The sequence below is a fragment of the Mesocricetus auratus genome, unplaced genomic scaffold (assembly GCF_017639785.1).
Source record: "Mesocricetus auratus isolate SY011 unplaced genomic scaffold, BCM_Maur_2.0 Super-Scaffold_100676, whole genome shotgun sequence".
NCBI classification, from domain to species: Eukaryota; Metazoa; Chordata; class Mammalia; order Rodentia; family Cricetidae; genus Mesocricetus; species Mesocricetus auratus.
In genome coordinates this window covers 34,656,201-34,682,528 of record NW_024429266.1, presented here as the reverse complement: position 1 = coordinate 34,682,528, position 26,328 = coordinate 34,656,201, and the positions used below count along the sequence as shown (strand labels likewise).

General features: G+C 38.8%; 1 protein-coding gene across 7 annotated transcripts in view; it reads right to left on the bottom strand.

Annotated features, from left to right (window-relative positions):
* The window catches only part of Ralgps2 (Ral GEF with PH domain and SH3 binding motif 2), a 136,796-nt gene that overhangs the window by 67,915 nt on the left and 42,553 nt on the right, over window positions 1-26,328 (bottom strand). For 6 of the 7 annotated variants that reach the window (XM_040738637.1, XM_040738640.1, XM_005071315.4 and 3 more), the window contains exons 5-8: window positions 18,877-18,960; window positions 15,032-15,121; window positions 12,294-12,386; window positions 5,733-5,859 (exon numbers count right to left, since the gene is read on the bottom strand). In XM_040738637.1, coding sequence (XP_040594571.1) covers window positions 5,733-5,859; window positions 12,294-12,386; window positions 15,032-15,121; window positions 18,877-18,960 — 394 coding nt within the window. Of the gene's footprint in view, window positions 1-5,732; window positions 5,860-12,293; window positions 12,387-15,031; window positions 15,122-18,876; window positions 18,961-24,497; window positions 24,628-26,328 lie in introns of all 7 variants that reach the window. The other variant, XM_040738642.1, reaches the window with a different exon arrangement.

The following is a 26,328-nucleotide window of genomic DNA, read 5'->3' as shown; positions in this document are numbered from 1 at the left end:
TTGAGTGTCTGAAGAACTGTAAACATGCCACATGAACACAGAACTGTATCACAACAGAGATTAAAACAAAAGTTTCCAAAACAACAGAAGGAGAGCCTTTGATTAGCTGAATCAGCAAGTATCTATATTAAATGTTTCCCTTTATTTCCATGCTAAAACCCACCAAACCAAATGAAACCAACCAGGCCAACAACAACAAAGAAACACAAAGACAAGAGCTTACCCATGTGGGTCGAAGGGCGATGTGTTACATAAATAAAAGAGGGTGGTTGTCTGGAGAGCAGGGAATGGAACACTGCATTGCAAAAGATCATAAGAGCACTCTTCTCTCTTTCAAAAAACCCTCACATGAAAATGTGGTATTTCAGTTGAAATTTAAAGGACGACAAGGTAAGAGCAGTCTCTTGAAGACTGAGGGAAATGTACCTCCATACATCAAGACAGTTTACTTTGATGTCTGCAAAAGGGCTGGAGCGTTTACACAAACGTCTCTGCTCTGCTTCCCTTAACAAGGTCACGATTCACTCACTTTCAGTGCCCACAGCATGCCCTTTTCAGAACATACTCTAGTTTGGTTGTGCTACTGCATTTCTCCATTACATGAGTTAAATAGGAATGGGGTTCAGAAAATACACACAAAGAAGTAGTTACCATGTTTCATAAAATTAAACTATTTTTGAGCAGTGTTCTAGTCTTCCTCTGCAGTACAGCAAAGCTTCCATGCCAAATTCGTCAGCAGACCCTTACGACTGCTCTGCAGCAGTGACCAGGACAGATGAATGCTGCTAATGGTTTTCAGATTTAAAGCAATAACTCATAGAAAACAAAAATTTTCCTTGACATTAGCCAAACTACTCCTCTTTAGACAAAGTACATCCTTGTTTAAGAGTTTTTGACTATATTGTCCAAGCTGACCACTTTTTGCTTGAATGCAAACCAACAGAAGAGACCATTTCAAGAGAGGATGAGTGGGGTGCCAAGAAAGTATTTTCTACTTCCTGAGATTTAATCCACATTGAATTACTGATACTTTTGGCAATATGGAAAAATTGCACTACTATATAAATCCCTAACATCCATTTAGAAAAATATTTACAGTGCATGGTTGGTTTTCATTACTAACTTTTAATGTCTTTTAATTTTAAAAATTCATTATTAGTGTGTATGCATGGTGTGGATCTGTGTGTCACAAATGTCCTAGAAGCCAGAATGTGGTTCTCTTTTGCAACTTGACATGGGTTCTGGAGAGTGAACTGGCTATCAGAACTGTGTGACAGGACTATGCCTGCTGAGTCACTGACAGCCCTTGACGATTATTGTCAGCACTGAAAATGCTAGCAGTTTAGAACATCTCTGTTATGAAGCAGCTGCTTGACCACTACCCTTTCTCTATGCACTATAGCCCCTTTGGCTGATGGCATCCTTTCTCTAAGAACATCTACAGACAAAAGGGGCAAAGAAAAGCATTATGAGTATGAAAGGACAGTGAGGTGAGTGCTGGCTGAGTCCTGCCCATCAAATGTACAGTATCTTACAAGAGCTATTGGTTTTGGAAGCCGTTCTATTTTCACATGAACAGAAAAGGATTCTAAAATCGAGGAAAGTTAAACTCTGAAAATTCAAGACCTAATTAATTTCAAATGAAAATAAGAAAAGCCAGTATAGGATGCAAATTAGCAACAAATATTTCTTCTTCAATAAATTTCAGTACTAAAACTCAGAAATGAGAAAAAAAGAACCATTTGTCTATAATGTAAACTAAGTAGTCAATAAGTCCTATGAGGTTTACTTCATATTTTCTTAAGAAAATCAAGTACAATGGCTGGAGAGGAAGCTCAGTGGTTAAGATTGTTGTGCAATCTTGTGGAAGGGAGTTTAGATGTCAGTGTCTATGTGACAAGTTGGGCATCTGAAAATATGTTTAACTGTAGCTCCAAGGGATCTGACACCATTATGCACATACATACATATATTCTCAAACAGAGTACGCACACACACACACACACACACACACACAAACTTAAAAAAAAAGTACACATGCTTTAACAGATTAAGTTTACTCAAAAGGTTTGCTACTAAACACACCTCTCAGTTCAGATAAAGGATGATTTTCAAGCTGGAAACTAAATCGAGTAATAATTACTGATGTGGTAGTTTCTTTTGTCAAGTCTATCAAGTACTTATGCTAAATGGTCCCTTATCTTATCATTCTAGAATAGATGTTCTTCACAGAACAGAGTGAGGATAACCACATGAGGACTATCTACACATAGAATCGGGCAGCTGCTGAAATGTATGGTCTCAAAAAAATCGTCCTAAACTCTTTACCAATCCCCAACTCCTATTTTTAGAGGCAGGTCTTGATCTGTAACCCAAACTAGTCTCTAACTCATGATTCTCCCATTTCCACCTCCTTACTGCTGAGAATTATGTATGTATCACTATATCCAACTTCCTTTAGGTTTTTAATTCTTAGACACATTCATCTCATTTTCCTACACTACATGAGATGCAGAAGAAGGGGAGGAGATGAAATGAAATGAACCACAGGTTGTATTCAAGCCCTATTAAACCCACAAGGTAGGGACAAAGTCCACCTTATTCCTTGTTATACATCTAGCACCAAGCATGGTACTAAGTAAATGTCAGCTGAAGTTCCAAAAGAAAACTGCAGGCTGAAGAGTTGAATCATACAAATATTCTACTCTAGTACCTTATTATATTCAAAGAGAAGTAAAACAACACTGTTGAACAATGGGGAAAGCCAGAAGGGACTGGGCAAATAGTTCCCTAAACAAGTTATCTTCTAGCAGGGTGTACTGATGCACACCTTAATGTCAAGCAGAGCAGAGAGATCTCTGTGGGTTCCAGATCAGTCAGAAATACACGGTGAGACCTGTCTAAACAAAACAAAGTACCTAATAAGGTGCTTCCTTTTATAATGTTCAAAGGTATGTAATGGGATACAGATGAGGTTAGCGATGAACTAAAATAGAAGATGAGATGGGGATCAGGTCTGCAGGAAGGGAGAAGAGCTCACATAAGCACACGTTCAACTAGAAGTCAATGTAAGTATCACAAGTCAACCGATTTGATATTTCAGTTTCTAAAAAAAGTGGACAGACATATAGGCCCAGCGTAGAGATGAGATTATTAAATATATCAAACCTGAGTGAGATCATTCCACTACACTCAGAGTATAATGTAAAAACAAGCAGACAGACATCTTTATATGACTACATACTTAAGAGAGAGAGAGCAGCCAATGAAACAAAGGCCAGAAGTTTAGAGGGTGGCCAAGAGAGTCCCAGAAAAATCTCCAAGAGCAGAAGTAACTAGCACCTTAATCACAAAATTAAGATGAAGTCTGAGAAGTCCACAGAAGAAAGCTATGGGACACTGCCAAGTAGGTGAAGAGAGGACAACGGTATGCCGAGCAACTGGAAGCAACAACAGGGTCCCTTCTCCTCAGGTGAAGTAAAACACATGGTAACAGTGAGAATTAAGGCTCCAAGACACAAGAACTGATAAGAAAGAGAGCCTGAGATCAACCAGAGCATACAGTGAAGATGATGGTTCTAGTATTTTCTGCAAGTTAGCATCTTCACATCAGAGTTTTGCCTTGTCTGCTTCAGGTCCCAAGGCTGGGAGAGAAGGGGCAGTCTCCAACAGAAAACCTTTCCAGATTCTACTCAACAGCGTCCCTTCTTTCTCTCTGCACACACATGCAGAGGTTCATGAATACACACAGCTCTGTGCACACACAAGTGCACATACACACGCAGCTTCAACTTCTGTACCAAGTTTCCTCTATGAAACAGTACAGGACAAATATCCCTAAACTAGAAATCATAGTATAATGATTCATTTGTCATTTTCTCATTCATAATTTAAAAATTAACTTTCCCAAGAAGATATCAAATTATGGCAATTCGGTTAGGAAGGCAATCAGAGTCAGTAAATATTTGAATTAGAGAATTTATCAGGCATAACTGGAACGTGCTAGACAGAATCATTAGATTGTGGATATGCTATAAATGGTTGTTAGAGGACTGAAAGTCGATTTCTACCTCTAGGTGCTTGGTTCTCAGTTTTGAAGTAGGTGGAGTAAGGACATCTCCTGACTCAAAAGGAAACAGATTGAAATCTAAGTATAGAAGAATGCAATAAACTGAAAACTCAGCATAGAAAAGCCCTTTAAGAACCAAGGGTCACCAACTCTGGGTCCAATGGTCTACACGACAAATGGTTTATTTGTGCTCTTACACAGGACAAGGACAACAGGTTTTTGTTGTTGTTGTTGTTTTAACCATTTTTTTAAATTGGGTTATACATCTCCCCTCACTCCCCTTCCATCCTCCCCTCTGACCCCCATGAGCCCAACTTACTCAAGAGATCTTGTTTATTAAGGACAATAATTTTAAAAGCTCCTTTATTCTTTCTTTTACACCAAATTATATTTCTAAATATGGACACAGCTAAGCTACAAAAGCTAAAAAAGAAAAGAAATGCAGTGGCCATTAACTACACTACACTTTTAGGTTACTGTGCCTTCAATAGGTGTGACTATATCTCTGTGCAGGAGCCTTAGGATACCCCCACAATGCTCTTTTTCTGGTTTGTTTTTTGGTCTTTCAAGACAGGGTTTCTCTGTGTAACCGGCCCTAATTGTCCTGGAACTAGCTCTATAGACTAGGCTGTCCTCGAACTCACAGAGATCCGCCTGCCTCTGCCTTCCGAGCACTTTGCTAAAAGGCGAGCACCACCACTGCTCAGTGGATTACAACGTTATTAGTCAAGTGTTCTCTGTGAACTAAGACTGATGCTCTCTATGACAGATGGAAGTTTATGGACCAGCCTTTGAGCCTGCCTGTTAGTCACTAATAATGTAAAGACTTCAAATGAACTGTTCAAAACAAATGACACACTTGTGATTACTCTCAGAAGTTGCTCTCTCTGAGTCTACTGTAGATCACTACTGAAAAGGTAAAGAGCAGATGGGCAGAAGGATGAGAAACAAATGCTTATCAGCTGATGAATTTCTACAAAGTCAAGCCAACTTGATTTGATGTACCTTGGATATGTATCATCTACAGCATGACCTCTATCTTTAAGTTACATACGAATTTAAAAGGATAGCTTATTCAGGGCATTTTAAAACTCAGATAGTCAACAAAACATTATTCATGCTTTGCTAAAAAAAATCTATAATGTTATTAAATAGTTTTTGGAACTTATGAATACTGTAAGATTTTATATAAAGATTTAAGTTCTTAAACAAATGATAAATACAAAACTGTCAAGCACTAACCTTAATTTAACAGTCAGACAAATCAATTCATCTAGGCAAACAGTAATACCGATAATTAATTAAAACCACTCTTCAGAATCCACACCAACCCTGTACTACATAAGATCTTGCATAATGTCTTCAGTTACTATATTAAGCTTTACTACAAAGCATTATTTCAGCCATTAAAAGTGTTGCTAAAATATACCGTATTTACCCACAGCCCATTTCTAAGTTATTGTTATACTCTATAGAAAACCTGAGGACAAGGGGCTAATTTAATATGAAAAGCATTCCAGACAATAAGGCAAACACTTCTTCACCTGATTTTTTTCAGCTTAGAAATCTTACACATGCACTTTAAAAACACTCTGTGTTTCATAGAAACGACTGGTTCAGGAAGAGCCACAGCTACGAATGCAAACACAGCGATGTAACTCACCTAAGTAAGGGATGCAAGGCGTCATCTTTAAGCTACTTATATAGTCTCTGAGTCTTTTGTAGTTATCTTCTTTACTCATTACGTATTCTAATTTTTCAAAGGTAGTTTTGTCTTTTCGACTTAATAACTAAAAAACAAACAGAAAAGTCTAAGTTATTTGCAAGTTCCATCTTACTTTAGCAAAGAACTGAAGGGAAGCTATATTTATCATAAATCTGGACTCTAACTTCAAAGTTACACTTTCCCTAATTTCATTATGGTAGGATAGCAATAAAACAAAATCAGACACATGCATTAACAATTCAAAGTATTTATAAAATGATCTTTACATGCACATAAATGAACCTACTAAGTGGTAAACTATAACATATTATCTTTACAACTCTATATAATTAAGCAATTTTATTGTTTTTAACAACTTAAATTATGTGTATACATTCACCTCAAATGCACAAATATTTTTATCAATTGCCTCAAATAAAATTCCTTCATAATGTTATGGTGGATGTTCTATCCAAGCCTCCTCCCCTATTTCTCTCCAAACCCTGCTGCATCTCAGAAAGCCCCCCAGAGATGCTAAGACCACCCCACAGGGTATGTAAACAGCACCCCCAAAATTTGAAGCTTTCACCATAACAATAATCACTAAGAAACACTTAATTTTAAGTGATATAAGTAACAACTTTTCTTGACAAGTCCAGTTGTGGCTGATCCTAACAACAGCTGGGAAGTCTGTATTTTGACTTCTGATAGCAAATTTTCTTCTTGACCAGAGTTTTATCATATAGAGAATTACAAAAAAGTGGTTTCAAGTGGCTTGAAGAGACAGTGTGCAATACATGCCCTTTGAGATTACTTCAAACAATCAAGGATGGTAAAAGACAAGTGAGGTTAGTACCCATGATACAAACTGAAAGCTTCCAGACACTTGTTTTTGTTCTGTTAGCATTCTAAAGATGTGGTTTAAAACCTCTGAAGTTACGATTTCGTCAACACACAGTAAGACTTGACTTTATTACACATTAAAATACTGACTCTTTGTATGGCATGCAAACATTTCACTTACAAAACTGTCATCTAATTCTGCTATAGTGTTTACAAAAAAGTTTGTGTATTTCATTAGAGATGACAGAGAAGGAGAGTCAATCACAGGTTAGTTAAGTAGAAGATGTAGTAATGCTCTCAGCCATCCTCTTCCACAGGTATTTCTGTTTCTCAGGGTCTTAGAGGCTGGTTCTGGTAAAGAACATTCTGACACCCAATCCCACAGGCAAGTCTGTGGTACATTTTCTTGATTAATGATTGATGCTGGTAGACCTAACTTCCAGTGGGCGAAGTAGGATGTGGCAGGCAGTCCTCAGTTGTTAGGAGAACAAGTCGAGTAAGAGGTAAAAAGAGCTCCTCCATGGCCTCTGCTTCAGTGCCTGCCTCCAGCTTCCTGCCCTGACTTACCTCAGTGATGTAGTGTGACCTGAGAGCTGTGGGATGAAATACACCCTCTCCTCCTCAAGTTACCAGAAGGTCATGGTGTTTTACCACAGTAAAAGTAACAGTAACTAAGACACCCTATCCTATGTCGGGGATCCAAAGCAAAGATCTATTTCTGGGTTCTATTCAGTTTGGTATTTATCACAGTTTGATATATCCAGACAGCCCTTCAGCTTCTAGTGCCAGGCCCTTTGGAAACAGACTCAGATGAGCTTCTGGGTCATACCATGGCTCTACTGTGAATTTTCTAAAGAGGCAAGTTAAATTTCTATTCTGTTTTCTATTATGGCTGTACCACTGTCATCCCCACCATTGGTAAGCAGAGTTCCTTTTCTGGTCCACTCACTCCCTCAGCAGTATTCGTGACTTCTTATCTTTTTGGTGGCAGCCAGCCTTGCAGGATTTGCACTGCCCTGACCATTAGGAAGGTTAAACATCTCCCACATATCTACCGGCTATTTGTGTGCATTCTTTTGAAAAATGTCTATATAGACATTTTGTTCATTTTGAAGTGAATTATTTTCTTGCTGCTGCACTGACTGAATTCCTTATGTATTTGGGCATTAACCTCTTCACAGATGTAGTTTATAGATAATTTCACATCCCATAGACTATTCCCTCACTCTGCTGACTGTCTTCTTTGCCATGAATTTTGGTTTGACAGGCTCATTTCATTTGTCTATTTTCATTTTTGCTGCCTACACTTTGGGAGTCATATTCAAAATATAACTGTTTAGACCTATGTCAAGAAGCTTTCCTCCTATATTTTCTTCTAGTAGTTTTACAGTTTTAAATCTTACAATTAACCCTTCAATCCTTTTGGAGTCCATTTTTGTCCTGTGGTTCTAAAATAAGGGTTCAATTCCATTCTTTTACACATGGTCACTTTCCCTGACCATTTATTGAAAATACTATCCTTTCTTAACACGGGCTGAGGCATTTTGTCAAAATGACTCTAAATGTGTGTATTTATTAATTTCTGGGCTCTTTATTTGTTCCGTCCCCCCCCCTCTCTCTCTGTGTGTGTGTGTGTGTGTGTGTGTGTGTGTGTATGTGTGAATGTTCCAATGTGTATGTATGTGAATGTATATTGAGGCCTGAGGTGATGTCAGATGCCATCTTCAATAGCAAATGACATTATATACTGAGACATTAATGACTTAAATACAGAGCTTGCCCTAGCTAGTCTTTGCTCTGGGGCTCCCTTGTCTCAGCCTCTCGGGTACTGAGAATACTGGTAGGTAGCCATGTCTACTCAACATTTACATGGGTACAGGATCCAAATTGTGGCCCTAGCAAGGGCTTTACTTTCTCAACCATTTTTGCAGCCCAGTGGTTTTGAAGCCAATACTTTAAAATTGTTCCAAATACAGATTTTTGTAAATTGATGTATTTATTATGGCAGCTAAGTGTCCTGTGTTGAACATTAACAGTGTTATTATTGAGATAATGCACCTAGGCTATTAAGAGCTTGTACCATGTTCCTTCTATCAATTAAAAAAACCCCAAACAAACAAAAACCCTCAAGATTTTAACACTAAAACATGTAATCCAAATGAGTATGGAACATTTATGTTCTTACATTATCCCTCTAAGTTCAGATCAATAGACTACTCTACCCAAACCTTCCAATCTATACCTAGTGCCACTCAGGTCCTGTTCACAGCAAGTATCCTTTCCTTTTTCATAAACCTTTTGATTTAAGCCTGGGAGTGGCTTAGATATAATTCTTGTTCCTTGAGCTTCACAACTGCTCCAAGCTCATCAGTCCATTTTCCTCTCCCAAGTCCTCAGTATGTATGACATTCTAGTACTGATTCACACTGTCCAGTAGACTTTGTGTGATGATGGAGATCTATGTTTGTGTTGTCCTAACAATGGCTGCTAGCCAACATTCCTGAGCACTTGCAATGTGGTTAGTATGGCTGAGGAACTGGAGTTAGTTTTAATGATTTAAAATTAATAGCCACCCCTGGCTACTATGTCAGAGATGAGAACAATGACCAACAAACAATTTTACTATGTTTCAAAAGAGTTAATACTTGGTTACTGTCATTTATGGCCTACAAGTAACTTCCCTTTATGCCTTTAAGATTTTGGAGGCTAGAACAAAAGAGCCCATCAACCACTGCTTCTTTTATGAGTCTTACATGTGTATAACACTCACCAGTCTTTTTTCTTGACTTCTCTTCCAGTTTTTGCACCTCTGCCATTTTGATCCACTATTCTGTCATCTTAAACATATCATGGACTTTATTGTGACTTTCATGGTCACTGTCATGTTTTACTTTCTTTTCACCATTTATCATTTCTCACCTTTATTTGCTTGACTTAGTTTCCTAATCTTCTAATAAGATAATGCTATATTCTTTCTTTCAGCTCTTGTTCTACTATAGATCTCTCTAGTACAAACCTGACTTTAACAAACAAACCAACCCCCAAGTCTGGTTAAATACAGTTCTTACCAGTATACCACACTTATACTGAGCCTGAACCCAGAAAGTATGTAATTGTTGGTTGCTTTCATTTTAAACTCTGAAGCAAAAATCTTCTTTATAAAGCCCAGTGATCTCTCATGCCTCCTAGACATGGTGCTTTCTTTCCCTCCTGGATGAACACCCTTCCTTCTTTCTTCAAACTTCCAAGGATTTCTTTCAAAATTCTCAACTAAGGACTTTGTTTCTAAAGAATGAAAGCTGCCAGAGGAACTTCTATAGACTCCCACCACCCAATCTACAAATTCACCTGCATCTGTAAACAGATACAACCCTCTCTGACTATTAACATGGAAAAAATATTTCCAAACACCACAGTACTGAACTAATTCCTTTCTATTTAATTAAGGATACCCCTGAAGAAATTATTCTCTCACCATCTCCCTGATCCTACTACATCATTGTGACCTGCATAGAACTTACTGGTCAACAATCCCACCTACAAAATAAAAAAAGGACGTGCCACAAACCTTTAGTCTACCTTCTCTCCAGCTACTGCCAGGTCCTCAACATTCTACAGCAAACTTTCTCGAAGGCACAGTCTACACTTACTGACCTAGTCCTTTGCCATCAATCTCAAACCCAATCATTTTTTTTACCCCACCACACCAACATCACTATTGCCAACAACACCAATCTTCTTCAACTGTCAGACTTAATGGTCAACTCAAAAGTTCTCCCTGTACCATAAAAAATGTTTTCCTACAACACTTGCTTCTCCTATCCAAGATATCCTCCCTTATTGATTATCTTAGATATCTAGTTAGCGTTAGAAAGCTGACACCATCCCACTATGAGATATGCTCTTCTCATATTACTAAAAAAACAATGCTGCCCTATTTTCCTTTTCATCCTACTTTTCTTCTGATATTTCTTACCATACAATTTATTTATTACAGATTATCTTTCTCCAGTAGACTGTCAGGTATGTAAGGATGGGATCTATATCATTCACTGGAATCCAATTTTTTAAAGTTTATTATAGATTAGTGGAACTATTAACCAAACAAAAAAATCTTTTCACAGAATTAGATGAGGACAACAAAAATATTTTCAAGGGAAATAACAACTTGAAGAAAATATATTCCATTTCTAAATCACAACATAAAAAGCATAATGCCTTTCCTTGAAAATTTAAAGACAGAACTCATAACTGTATTTGTAGTCATTTCCAGTTCCCTCCATGGAATTCAGATTTTAAAGAATGAGACCATCATAATTAAAAAAGGAAAATCCTTCTCCAGGTATTTATTAATGGCAAAATAAAGATTACAACCTCTTTCACACTAATAATTTTCCAATATAAAAACTCTATAGTTTTTATATAAAGTCTATCTTGTATACATCAGGAAAGTAAGAGCAGCACTTTCCTGATTAACTATGAACAAAGTGAGGGGACTAGGGAGAAAGCTCTTTTACTAAAGTGCTTGCAATGGAAAACACAAGGCCCTGAGTGGAACAATCCCAGTCCCGGGGGGGGGGGGATGGATGGAGCACACGACAAAAGAATCCCTAGAGTTCATAGGCCAATCTACAGAGCCTAACTGGTGACTTCCAGACCAATGAAAGTCCCTATCTGAGGAAATGACACTCAAGGGTGCCTTCTGGTTTCTAAATATATACGCATTAACAAATGAGAACGGGCAAACAAGCATGTGCACACACAATGACATTTAGTATTTTCATAAGCCTTTGCTCAATGTAGTAACATACACACACACACACACACACACACACACACACACACACACACACACACACACACACACCTGCACAGAGGCTGGAATGACAGGCTTATAACTCCAGCTACTTGATAGGCTAAGGCAGGAAGATTCCAAGTTCAGGACCATTCTGAGTGACTTAGCAAGACATTGATTTGACTCAAAAAGTAAAAACAACAAACAACAAAAAGTGGTTTGGGGATGTAGTTCAGTGACACAATGGCTTGTGTGAGGCCTTAGTGTCACAATAAAAGCTATAAAAAAGAAAGGGAAAGAAGAAAGTCAACCTAGGAAGATTGAGTATAGTATCATGCTACTCAAAGACAAAGATGTAAACACTGGCAGATGCCAAATCATACCCTAATCTTGTTAAAATAATAGGAGCCAATTTGATGGCTGTTGTAAAATAACATCAGCAATATCATATAATCCCATGTTTACCAAGAGCTTAAGGTCTGTGGCTAAAAATAATAGAAGTTGAAATTAATAAAAAAATTTAAAGGTTGTGACTTAGATCCTGAAACTTGCCAAAAGTATGAAATGTACAGCGTTAAATACAAATTATCAGATGAGTATGACACAGGATGTCGTCAGAGATATCTAAAGAAGCATTCAAAAACGATTCTCTAAAGTGCAAAACCCAAGCATCAACCTCAGTCTACCACTAATTACCTCTTAAACTCAGTGCAATGTTTAAGGAGTATTAAATGTATGTTTCAAACAACAAAGTGTAATACATTTAAGAATTCTTATCTATTACCATAATAGTCATCTTACTGAGACTTACAAAATAAAGTAATAAAATCTTTACTTTGCACAAAGTCTAACATTTCATTAAACTGTAGAGGGTTACTCACCGCCCATGTCTTAGTCAACCTGAAAATTGGTGCACTCTGTAAGCCGGAAACTACAGCCATAAGTGCATGAAGGTTGTTAAGTTCATACAGTTTCTGAAGATTTAATTAAAAAAAGGGGGGGAAGATTTATTATTTTAAAGAAAATAAATGTAGGAAAATATAGTTTAACACAATTTAGGAAGTTGGTAGAATACCAGTATTTATCACTGTCATTGTTGAGAACTGTCTTCTAGGGTACACAGTAAATATTCTACATTGGCATTTTCACCCAAGCTCTGGGAATAGATCCAGCTCTAAACGGGCAATATATTTTCAAAGCTGAAGTTATGGAATGGTGTCAAGGTTAACTGGCATGTCCATAATGGTCATGCCCTGGGTTCTAGAAGCAGCTTAGTGTCAAGGTTAACTGGCAAGACCATAATGGCCATGCCCTGGGTTCTGGAAGCAGATGCATCCTTTGCAGGGCAGTATTACTGGTTGTGTGCTCTGTGGTCTAAGGTACAAGAAAGGGTCTACACAGGTTGGTTTCCTGTGCAGTGTTCCTGCTATCCCAGGGCTAGAGTTCAAACTTGCTGTCTTTAGTGCTCCCTCTATATCCTGTCTCCTCATGTCCAAGATCCCAAATCCTTTGTTTTAATTCATTCTGGGATGTTGCTCTTATAGTATGCATGCATCGAACAGTGGGTTCCACAAATTTCCCAAGAGACCCACTTTACATTTGAAACTAACATCTCAGAATTTTGTCTTATTTGTGCCCTATAAGTGATATCTAAAAAATATGTCATTTTCCAGTTGTCCCAAACAACCAGATAAGCCCTATGGTGGGCATCTAATTGAAAATATAAAGAAATCAAATAAAAACAAAACAGCAAACATGAAACAGGATATAAACCTTCACGGGAGCTTGTATGATCTAGTCATTAAATGAGCATACATTAAATGTTCACTAGGGACTAAGTATCACCTTAGACTTGATATACGTCAAAACATGCAGAGGACCTAGAAGGAAAAAAAAAAAACCTGCATCCTGAAGCTCCTGTTGAGTCTGCAGCTTGTGGGTGTGCCCTGATGTTTTCAGACTCAAGCTCCACCAATAATATGAGCCAATCTTAAATCTTATCAAACATTTTATATTTGAATCTTTATGCATGTTTACATAGAATGCTGTTGGTTCTATCTCTCTAGAGAATCCGACAGAAACAGGCATTAAAGGAAAAGACCATTTCAAGCCTTTACTACAAGCTCAAATACAAAAGGCAGAGTGTCAAAATAGTGATTTAACAGTAATTGGAAAAGATTAGGGAATTGGGATTTGCAATAAAAGCAAAAGCTGTCAAATGTAAGAGTGTGGACAGAAATGGAATTATTTGGAATAAAAATGGTAGATTGTATAGGCAAAACACACAAATAAATACAAAAATCTATCAAAGATACAGGAAAAATAGAAATTCAGAATCTTTGGGAAAAGTCATTACTTTCTTCAGTTAAAAACTAGTACTTAAGTATCTTTTCATGATGTTTTAAAAAACTCCTATAACATTTCTGTAAAATCTCACAAATGTGGAAGGCTAGTCCTGCCACCTAGTGCCACAGAATGTTAGAATAAGATTGTTTCCAAATGTTCAGGGAAAATACAGAAGAATTCCAACTTAAATTATAAGCAGAATACTTCTGTTTTATTCCACCACCTTTCAATCTACAGGTGAGATAAGGCCTGTTATAGAAATCATGCAGAATAAACATGGATGTAACATCACACTTAGTGAAGTTAACATAAATTTGGAGCTGTTACAGGTTGATCTCAGTATCTTCCTGTGAAAAACATGCTGTTCTCTCTGAAATTCTGATGACCTTTGAAATCCATGCTGCGTCTCCAACTATACTTACTATCTCGGCCTCTCACTGACTCTTCAGTGCACTTGTTTGCATCATATGTACTACTCATCTAAACTAACGTCTGGGAGGGTATTGCAGCTACACCTGCAATCTTAGGACTTGGGAGTCCAAGGTAGGGTACCTGAGTTCAAAGTCAGCACTACTGCAACACTGTCTCAAAAATAAACTCTTTGCTCTTTTTCCTGTTGTTTCTCTGGAGTGCAGACAGGACCTTTCCTGCCCACCGCTTCTATTTTGACTCTGAGTCTCTGCACCTTATTTTCTTACTTCCCCCTCAACAAAACTTCAAATACAAAAAAAAAAAAGTATTTTCTTAAGATTTATGTATTTTTTATTTTATGTATGTAAGTGTTTTGCACACATACATCCCTATGTACTACTCGAGTGCCTGGTGCCCATGGAAGTCAGAAGGCAGCATCAAGTTACCAATGGGTGCCAGGAAGTAAACCTGAGTCCTCTGCAAGAAGAGCGAGTGCTCTTAACCACTGAGCCATCGCTCCAGCCTGCAAAGTCTTATTTTCTATATAACTGGGCAGCTTACTTCATAATCAAAAATAAATAAGCAAATAAATAAAAACCAAAAGTAACAAAAAATCATTGTGTATTTTCCAACTTAATCCTACATGGCTTTAACACCTTCAACATAGTCTAATATTTTACAAATATTATAATTTACCATACTCTAAACCCTGTCTATAAGAATGGGGGTGACCAGACTAAAGGAAAAGACAGAGAAAAGAGGCATTCAACATACTCAACAGGCCTTATTTTCCACAATCAATAAACAGATAGTAACTTAAAACATTTCTGACTGGGTGAGCTAAAGACCAAGCCATACTTGCCTTAGCAGTCTTAATATAGTGGCTCAAAACTTCTGCTCTTATTTTCAATGTTTGAGCATGGAGAATCTCTCTAACAACCCAAAAGCTTACCTGAAAAGAAAAAGTAAAAAATAACCCAAGGGCAACATTTACCAAGATTAAAATTAATATTAAATGCTACCTGTCGTATTTCTTGTAGTTATTTTTAAACCACACTTTCTCCCGCCCTTGACTATGGGTTCTTATATAAAGAAAATACCCTGAAATCTAAAAGTTTTGTGGTAGCTTCTAATTCAATGAGGCGTTAATTTAAAACAAACTAACCAACAAACAAAAATCCTCAGAAACTAAGGATGGCTCAACAGGTAAAAAGCTTGCTGCTACAACAGCAGGGCCACCAACCTGAGTTTAATCCCTAGAACACATGGTGGGAGTAGGGAATTAACTCAGGGTTGTCCTCGGACCTCCAGGTGTGCAAGATGGCATGTGTTCACTCAAACATGAATGAACACACCCCCCCACACGCAAAATTATACAAACAGCTGTTTTAATTCAAGTACTGCAAAAATAGAATCTAAGTATTTAGAGCTGGCTCAAGCTTTAGTCTCAAAATAAGCCATGGCTGAGTCTCAGTGAAAGGTCAGGATGTCCTTACTTCTTCACTTGAAAAAAATTTTTAGAGTTTTCTTGGAATTTCTACCTGTAAACAGCTGTCAACATGTGTGTATGTGTAATTACAAGTATTTTGTGAATTTATGTTACTAGAAAATTACGTATTTTACAAAATCATTATAATATACATTTGAATATATTTAAATAGGAATTGAGTAAATATAAACAATTCAAATCCAAGCTGCATAATCAATGACTTAATTAAAATTCACATCAGATACATTTTAAGACAAATATGATTTTTAAAGTCCAAATTATTTGTCACTTTCATAAAAAGTGATTTCCTTGATGAATCTGGGCAGCTTTCATGGAAAGGTTATTAGCAAAGTGAGTTCTTACTTACAGAGTAGTCCCACCAGGACCACATAATGCCTGCCTTGATTGCTAGAACACTCCCCCTGGAAACCCTGAGCTACATCCCAAGCACACCGAGTCCCCATGCTAAAAAGACTACAATGGTCCCAGTTAGGGATGATCATTTCTGAAGACACTGACAGAATAACCAGGGCTAAGAAACAGTTTGATAAAATTAGACTTAAAAAACTATCATCCAAGGAAAGAAAACGGAATCAGGATCTTTTATCCAATAAAACCGGTTTTCACTTACAACGAACACAAGCAAATTTGCCTTCATGTCTGAACTGAGGCATTGTCCAATGAGCTGCCTGAGAGGAAGTTTTGGACAATAAAATAAAAATGATGATAGGCATCAACATAAGTGTGAGTAAGCTCTAAATACTTATTCACAGAACTAAGATAAAAATAAAGAGCACTCTACAACCCCAATGCACTCAGACAGTACAGAGCTCAGCTATCAAAATGGGCAACAGGGAAGACAGAGAGCGTGCGCCTGCAAACCTGCTGTTTCCCACTGTCATGGTAGTGGTTGGCTGTCAGTATAGGTTGAATATACCATAGTCAAAATAATTTCTTAGCTTTTCGGAGTATTGGTACAAACATGAGATGTCTTGGGAACAAGATCCAAGTCTAAACACTAAATTCACTTAGGTTTTATATACACCTTAAACGCATAGCTAAAAAGCTAAAATTTTATTCAATAGCTGTGAATGCACCTACATCTTACCTATCACATGAAGTCAGGAACAAAAGTCAACTTGTGGTATCACACTGGTGTGTTTTGGGCTTTTGAGCACTTGGAATTTCAAATTAGGAATATTCAGCTATTGCTATTCTTAAGACTGTGGTTTGGTATATAGGATAAAGCAAGTGATTGGACTATAGAGTATGGGAGAAAGAACATGCAGAGCTATACTAAAGAAGAGACAAATGAAAAAGTGGTCCTGAGAACCTGAAGTATCAGTGAGTTTCTGAGGCTTGAATGAGACAGCTGTAACACACCTATTGGCTGAAAATATGAGAGTGTGACAACCAAGGGTGGAAGGGAAACAGGACAGAAACAAAAACTACTTGGGTACTATCTGAAGATGATGGAGCACCAACTCATTTTTAAAACTACTAGATGATGATGGGGGTGGTGATAACCTCAGTCCTTTCGTACTTCCTTTAAAATGGGTGTCTAGGTAAACAAACTACAGGTACAAAAATTATCAACCCCAAAGGTCTTAGTCACTGTTCCACTGTTGTGAAGAGACACCCATGACTGTGACAACTCATAAAAGGAAGCACTGAATTGGGGTCTTGCTTACAGTTTTAGAGGGTTGGTCCATAATCAAGGCAGGAAGCATACAGACATGGTGCTGGAGCAGTAGCTGAGAGCTTTACATCCTGACCTTCAGGCAACAGACAGAGACACACTGGGCCTGGTATGGGCTTTTGAAATCTCAAAGCCCTTTCTAGTGATGTGCCACCTATAACAAGAACTTCCTAATCCTTCCCAACAGATGCATTAGCAGGAGAACAAGCATTCAAACATATGAACCCGTGAGCTGGCTTCATGCAAAGCACTACAACAAGCATTACAAATGGTGAATAAAAAGAATGAAATGAGAATTCATCTTCTAATAATCTCAAATGGGGGAGGGGCATGGTGGTGTAGGCCTTTAATCCCAGCACTCAGGAGGCAGAGGCAGACGGATCTCTTTGAGTTTGAGGCCAGTCTGGTCTACAGAGTGAGTTCTACAACAGCCAGGACTACACAGAGAAACCCTGTCTCGAAAAACAAAACAAAACAAAACAAAATAGTAAAAATAAAAAAATGAAGCTAGGCATGGTGGCACATGTCTACAATCCCAGCACTCAGAGGCAGAAGAAGGAGGATCAGGGCCTCAAGGTCATCTTCAGCTACACAGCAAACGGGGTTAGACTGAGCACACAAGACCACACCTAAAAAAAAATGTGGTGATATTTTAGTCTATGGTCTAACAAATACAGCTTGCCTGAAGATCAGAGTGCCAAGCTAGTCACGCTAGTTAGCCATAGAGGTCAGGCCGTAGTGGTACACACTTTTAATACCAGCACTCGGGAGGCAGAGGCAGACAGATTTCTATTAGTTCAAGGTCACCCTGGGTTACATGAAAATGATCCAGTCTAAAAGAGACACAGAGTTCACACAAAGGTGATTCCAGCACTTAGAGTGACATGTCCTTAATCACAGCACTGAGGAGGTGGAGACAGGAAGAGATATGGCTGGGCGGAGAGAGAAATATAAGGTGGGAGCAGACAGGAGCTCAATGCAGTCTGAGTAGCAGTCAGTCTGAAGCAATCTGAGCAGTCTGAGGATGCAGTCTAGGCAATCAGTTTGAGGATTCATGGAGACAGGATTGCCCTTTCAGGATGATCTAATGGCTGGCTGTTTTGCTTCTCTGATCTTTCAGCACCCTCCCCATATGTGACTCCAAGCTTTTACTATTAAGACCAATTAGAATTTGTGACACAAATAGTAATATAAAGGTGCAGAAGACGACTCAGTGGGTAAAGTGCTTTGCTGTACAAACATGGAGACCTGCACTTCACTCTCAAGCACTCATGTAAAATGCTGGGTAGGCAGTGTTGGGTGAGGGTAGGAGGATCTGCAGAGGCAGGAGGATTGGGGAGCTCAATGGTCAGCCAGTACAGTCAATCCACGTATTCCGAGTTCAGTGAGAGACTGTCTTAAAAATGGAGTAGTGGTAATGAAGAGCAATACTAGGAGACATTAGACACAATCTCTGGCTTCAACAGCATATGAACATCAGGTACAGCCACGCCCTCCTCGCCCAATAAGCAGAACTCACATGATTAAATCTTCTTGTGAAAGCAACTGCGTTTGGTGCAGAACTATATTTTTCTTTTTTATTCCATCCACAACTGGAAAGCTCCTAGAAGATTAAAATAAAAAATCGGTATAAATTAAATGTAAGACATAGCTCCGTTTTCTTATACTAGGGAATTTAAACATTAAAGACTACGTATGTTCTTTTTTGGAACAACCAGTAATGATATATAAAAATATTAATTATTCTGTAAAACCTAAAAGCAAATTTTATTAGATTATATGCATGAAATCCCTGTCTAAAAAATACAAACTTGCATTTCATAGGCAGAGTATGAAGAGATGTTTTCTAAGAGATAAAGTTGAATATCCCAGAACACAAAATAAATAGTGCTGACTGCCAAGCCCATGCAATCACTCAGAGTCCCACAATTAGCTTTTACTCTCTTCCTTTTTATACACGTACAGAATGGTGTGTGTGTGTGCATCCGTTTATGGGCTTTCTAATGACTACGTGGACCAGAGGCCAACAATGAGTGTCTTTCTCAATCACTCTGCACCTCACTGAACCTGGAGCTCCCATTTTATCTAGACTGACTACAACCAGCCATCCCCAGTCCCAGGTCTCCTCTGTCCCTTTTCCCAACCCCCACTAAGTGCTTGGGTGCTACTGCTCTGCTTTTTTTGACCTGAAAGTTGTTGACCTCAGATATTTGAAGATACCTTTAATAAATAAGTTCTTGATCACACCAATGGCTTAAGGAAAGAATTCAAATGGCTCAAGATCTTATATTTAACTTTACACTAAATGCTGTCTACTTGAAATGAACCATTTTGGATTGGAGAGATGACTTAGCAGTTAAGAACACTTGCTGGTCTTAAAGAGGACCTAGGTTTGATAACCAGCACACATATGGTGCTCATAACTGTCCAGTTCCAGGTGATCCAACGCCCTCTTCTGGCCTCTGTGCGCACCAGGTACTCAAGTAGTATACAGATATGGATTCAGGCAAAATCTATCCACATATGTGGTGATATTTTGTTTGTGCTCTAACCAATAAAGCTGTCTGGAGATCAGAGTGAGGAGCCATAAAGGCCTGGCAGTGGTGGCATACACATTTCATCCCAGCATTCAGGAGACAGAGGCAGATGGATCTTTTGTTAGTTCAAGGCCACCCTGGGCTACACGAGATTGATACAGTCTAAAAGAAAAACAGAGCCAGGGGGTGATGGCTCACACCTTTAATCCTAGTACTTGGAAGCCATATGCCTTTAATCCTAGCTCTAGGAAGGTGGAGACAGGAAGAGATATGGCTGGGCAGAGAGAGGAATATAAGGTAGGAGGAGACAGGAACTCATAGCATTCAGTCTGAGGTTTCATAGACAAATTCAGTCTGAGGATTCCTAGAGAAATGATCGCCCATTCCATCTGAGGATTTACTATCAGTAAGAACTAGTGGCTGGGGGCTGGAGAGATGGCTCAGAGGTTAAGAGCACTGACTGCTCTTCCAGAGGTCTTGAGTTCAATTCCCAGGAACCACATGGTACCTGACAACCATCTACAATTCAATCTGGTATATATGTAATAAATAAATAAATCTTTAAAAAAAAAACTAGTGGCTGGCTGTTCTAATTTTCTGATCTTTCAACATTTGCTCCTATATCTGACTAGGGGTTTATACTATTAAGACCAATTAGAATTGGTGCTACACACATAAAATAAAAAATAAGCAAGTCTTTATGATTATAAATTCAGGCTGCAGAATACCATACAATATATGCACTCTTTGTGATACAAAAGAAATCACATTTTTGTATCACTTTACAACTGGTAGAAAGAGCTTAGAAATATCACTCTGCCTCCCTGCTTCAAAATATGATGATTATTTCCATATCTATATGCGTTAATGAAGCACACATACATGGCTAATGTATACCACCTTTTAAAAATATTCTGATAGGTGTATGCTAATAGAACTAAATCCCTTTGAATTTAAAGAAGAGTTTCTGTTCACAGATTTCAAGTTCATTGGAGGAGTTCTACAATACAGCAAAAGTCATCAAGGAAAGAACCCATATGAAAAGAGGAAAAGAACCCTTTGGATAGACAACAAAAGAAATTGGAGAAAGAAAGATACCATCAGTACTCTTAGATAAGTTATTATACCTGTCATATCTTATTAAGAATGCGTTTGTGCAGCTGACCTGAACAAGGGGGAGCTCATGGATCCCAGACTGACAGCTGGGAAACCAGCAAAGGACTGACCTAGACCCCCTGAATGTGGGTGTCAGTTAGGAGGCCTGAGCAGTCTACGGGGCCTCTGGTAGTGGATCAGCATTTATCTCTAGTACACAAATGGACTTTGGGAGCCCATTCCACATAGTAGGATACTCTCTCAGCCTAGACACACGGGGAGGGCCTAGGCCCTGCCCCAAATGATATGACAGACTTTGAAAATCCCCCATGGAAGGCTTCACCCTCCCTGGGGAGCAAAAAGCGGATGGGTGGAGAATAGGGGAGGAGAGGAGGGGGAGAGAACTGGGGTTGACATGCAAATTAAGCTTGTTCCTAATTTAAATTTTTAAAAAGGGAAAAATGTGTTTGTATAGATATTTTGTATATTTTCCTTAATTTCTTCATCATATAGTATAACATCAATTAGGAGACTATCAGTGTTTATTGTATTTAATTTTTGAGATATTAAAAGAATGTCCTTCAATAGGATATTGCCACCTATTCTAAAATTTATAATGCATTTGCAGTTGTATGTGGGATAGCTATATCATGCTAGATGTAATTATTACCTGGTTATCATTTTTATTTGGAAATTAAGCATGACATAAGAAGATATGATTATGTCAAGCAGACAAAGGGTGGACTTGTGATGGCTATTAGTGGTGTCAACTTGACTACATCTGTAATTGACTAAAATCTAAGCAACTAGGTATACCTGCAAGGGATTATTCTCAATTAAGTCATTTGACATGGACAGATGCACCTTTAATCCAAGTCCTTTGAGGTGGGAAGACCCACTTTAACCTGGGCGGCCCTTCTACTGGCCACCTATGTAAAGAACATGGAAAAAGGAAGCTTTTGCTCTTTGCCTGCTTGCCCTCACTCTCAATTGCTAGTCCATTCCTTCACTTGCATTAGAGCCTATTTCTTTGGGATTCTGACATATTTTGAAGACCAGCTGAGACATCCAGCTTCGTGGACAGAACAATTACTGGACACCTGGACTTTCTGTTGGTAGGCAGCCATTACTGGATTACCTGAACCACAGCCTATAAGTCACTTTAATAAATACCCTTTCTACATAGAGATGGATGGATGGATGGACGGACGGACAGACAGATAATTTGACATTAACTAAGAATCCATGTGGTAACATCTAAATATTAGGAACCTTTAAGAGATCCAAGAAAATAGCAAGATGGCCAAGAACTTAAAGATAACAACTGATCTTCCTATGGCTCAGTAATAGATGGTGTGTGTGTGTGTGTGTGTCTGTGTGTGTGTGTCTGTGTGTGTGTGTCTGTGTAAAGGGGACGGGGGAAAGCAAGGCATCCAAAAAACGAGGACCCTGGAGACAAAGACATTAAAAACAACAAAAAATCTCAACCACAAATTAGCTTGAGTTAATGCTACTAGCAACTGAAAGCAACAACATCAAAAGCGGGGATGGGAGTGCCCTTAGTAGGTAACACTGGGAGGTGGAGGTGGAGGTGGCTCAGTAGGTAAGACTGCTTGCTGCCTGACTGGAGTTCAATCTCACACAGTAGAAAAGCTTGCAGGTTGTATTTTGACTTCCACAAGTGCTTGTGGCATGCACATACCTAAGTGTGTGTACACCTGTGTGCATACACACACACACACACACACACACAGAATGTAATTTTTCAAAAAGATTTATCTATTTATTATATATACAGTGCTGTGCTGCATATATGCCTGCAGGCCAGAAGAGGGCACCAGATCTCATTACAGATGGTTGTGAGCCACCATTCGGTTGTTGGGGATTGAACTCAGGACCTCTGAAAGAGCAAGCAGCACTGTTAACCCTTGAGCCGTCTCTCCAGCCCCCAAATGCATTTAAAAAAGACAGAAAAGGAGGAATAAAGGAAGGAGGGGCAAAGTAAGGAGAAAGAGAACATCTGGGGACATAGCTTAGTGGTAGAGTTTATGCGTGAGGCCCTGGGCTCATTTCTCAACAGCAATAAAGAAAAACAGAAGATAACTGAGCAACCACCATAGAAAAAAATGTAACTAGAATCCGCCTGACTAACAGTAGAATAGCCCTGGCATCTTCAGAAGAGTGGAGGGACGAGCCAGAGATTTCGTGCAAGGAGGAGCAGTCGAGGAAGGCAGGATGCTGGCAGTGGGATGACAGCTGTGACTAAAAAGGAATAGCAGAGGGAAAGCTCCAAGATGAAGAGTTGCCCCTCTAAGTTAGTACAGGTCTGTGTGCACAATGAAACAGCACGGAACTCCACAGACACGCATGGCACAGATACCACTATATCTGTGGTGTGGGGATCTCTCTGTACGGGGTTTCTTTGTGTATTTTTTTAAACAACTGCCTATGTTCTAAAACTACCTTAAAAACACAATATCTTAAAAGTGACATAAAAAAATCCACTTAATGGTCCCAGGTAGTGATGGCACATCTCAGCACTTGGGAGGCAGAGGCAGGCAGATCTCTGTGTGTTCAAGGCCAGTCTGGTCTACAGAGTGAGTTCCAGGACAAGCCAAGGCTGTTACACAGAGAAACTCTGTCTCAAAAAACAAACAAACAAAAAAAACCCACCTAATTGATTACAAAGCTAGAATTGTATTAGGACTCACTACTTTCTTCTTAAATCCTGACCTGTATTCATAGCTGCCTAGACTTTAAGGAATTTTGACCTGCTCTACTGTACCTCATAGCCTGAAAATGTTTTCTTTCGTCTTTCTCTTGTCTCCCTTCCTTCCAAAGAAACAGCTTTCAGAACCACTTTTATGACTTAAAGTGGACAGTCACTCTGAATAAACAACCTGAAATGTACCGGAGAAGGCTACTTGGTGCTTACGGGAAGCTCAGGCAGACAGCACGGGCCTGATACTCTGTATGCAACAGTCTGGATACTGTCAGTTCATTTTACAAACTACAATTATCTGACCTCTTCTCTCTTTTTGTTTCAGACTCCAGGATCTTCCTACAAACGACACTATAGCATTACACAAGAAACGTGTCATCTTTACACTGGCTCAATGATCACACAGAAACCTACACTAAAGCATCTCACATGAACACCACAAAACTCAAGTGACTTGGTGGTTCAAGCAATGCTTTGTAAGGTTTAACTTAAGACAGACAGGGCTGTTTGGATGTGCTCTGTATGTGAGCCTCCATCTCAGCAAAGGTTTAATGAAATCCCACAGCCTGGACACACTAATGTTTCCTCTAACATGATTGACTTGCGATTTTAAGTGTAGCCAGTAAAGAGAATCTTCTAATAATGCCTCAAATATAAAAGACAATCCTAATAGTTACTAAAATGTATTTCAGAACACATATAGATTCACTATGAAGATCAATTTTCAGGTGCATTTATTTCAGACGCACAGGGAAGGCAAAACCCCCACAACTGGTGACCACCTACCCTATGAGAGAATGACTCAATTCACAGGAGTCACAGCTTCTCTTACGTCTTGTAGGTTTGATCTAAATTTCATCTTGTAGGTTCCAACACTCTTAAAAGGACTGTTCTAAGGGTGATGATGTAGGGATACCTATAGATAGAAGAAGAGAAAAGGCCAATATAGACCAGCATGTAGACAGAGATTGAGGAAGGAAAGGAAACAGTAGGACCCCAAAGGCTGGGGCTGAGGGAAGCCACTAGGACAGAGACGTCCATGAGAAGGTTAACTGTTGCTGAGGTAGCTTTGGGTTCAGAGTGGGAGCCTGAAAGAGACAGGACATCATCCATTTGTACCCAATTTATATGGCCATAAAGATGACACCACCACAGATAAAACACCGCTTGTGCTTGCATTTTTAATAAAAACAACAACAAAGCCCTGAAACTATGCAACTTAACAGGGTAAGTTAGCAATGCTGGCCCCCCTAAAGTACTGAAGCCTTCCTTATTCCCTCCTCCCAGTATTTAAGCAGCTACGCCTCTCCAATGAGATCAGGGATAAAGACAGAAGCTATTTTCTACTTCCACAGATGCCAAAACAACCTTCTTCCCAGCCTTCTCTGTCCCAACTGAAGCCTGACCTTACCAGTCTAAGACGCCTGGGTGAGGGACAGCAGGGACACACATTGACAAATGGCTGCATCGTGCTTCTAACACTACCCTAGCATACAAGGCCTTCCCAGATGCCATTCTCTCATGAGGGCCACCTTTCACTCACGTTTTAATACAATGATTGTTTTTTATTAAAACAGGATAGTATTCCTGTTAGGATTTTGTATGTTGCTAAAATGAGTCTTTGGACAAAGACAAAAATATCTGCACAGAAAGCCTTTTACACATCCTGCAAGAAATACACCAAAAGATAGGATTTTTCAGAAAATTGTGAATAAGATTGATAATTAACTAGTAAGTGTTTTCCCTAACATGGCTAGCATTCTCCCACAATCTTTAGTGTGTCAGTCATACAGAAGAGGCCACTATTCCTAGAAGATTATGTGCATTCACTGATAAAGTTCTGAGTACTAACTGAAAAGCTAGTTCTAGGACTTCCCTCAGATTAAAAACATAACCATATAATTAGATTTGTGTACGACCTATGCATGTCCCCCATTATACTTTAAACTGCCTCTAGATGACACCTAACACCTAACACAATGCACCTGCAGGGCTATTCAGCCTTATGCCACACTGAAATGCTTTGGATGATAATATTATGAAATCTAATGGATCGTGTTTTAATTTATACAGGTTAATTATATGCCTTATATGAAAGGCTTAGTCAACAAGTGTTTTACATTTGTTTTCCCAATTTTGGAAGGTACCTAATCTGAAAACATGAAAAAAAAAAACTCAAAGTGTCCCTAACACCTTAGGATGCTCAGATTCAGACTACTGACTCCTTAGGACCTTCAGATTCAGACTACTGAGCTGTATTGAGAAATGCCAAGGAAAAGGAAAAGAAGTCTGTACAAGCGTAGTACAGACAGATCTGTTTTTTCCAAATATTTTTGCTCTGTGATTGGCTGGAATTACAGCATGGAATTTTCTTCAGCAAGTGTAATGTTTGTTAGAAAAGTTTTAGGTAGACCTTGTCCTTTAAGAATACTTGAGAACCTTGTGTGGTAGTTTGAATGCACTCTCCCTATAAAGCATTTGCATACTTGGTCCTCAGTTGGTAGCTGTTTGGTAAGGGTTAGGAGGTATGGCCCTGTTGGGGTGTGTCACTAGGCTTAAGATTTCAAAAGTCTCCAGCTATTCCCAGTTGAGTGTTCTGTCTCCTCTGTGGACCAGG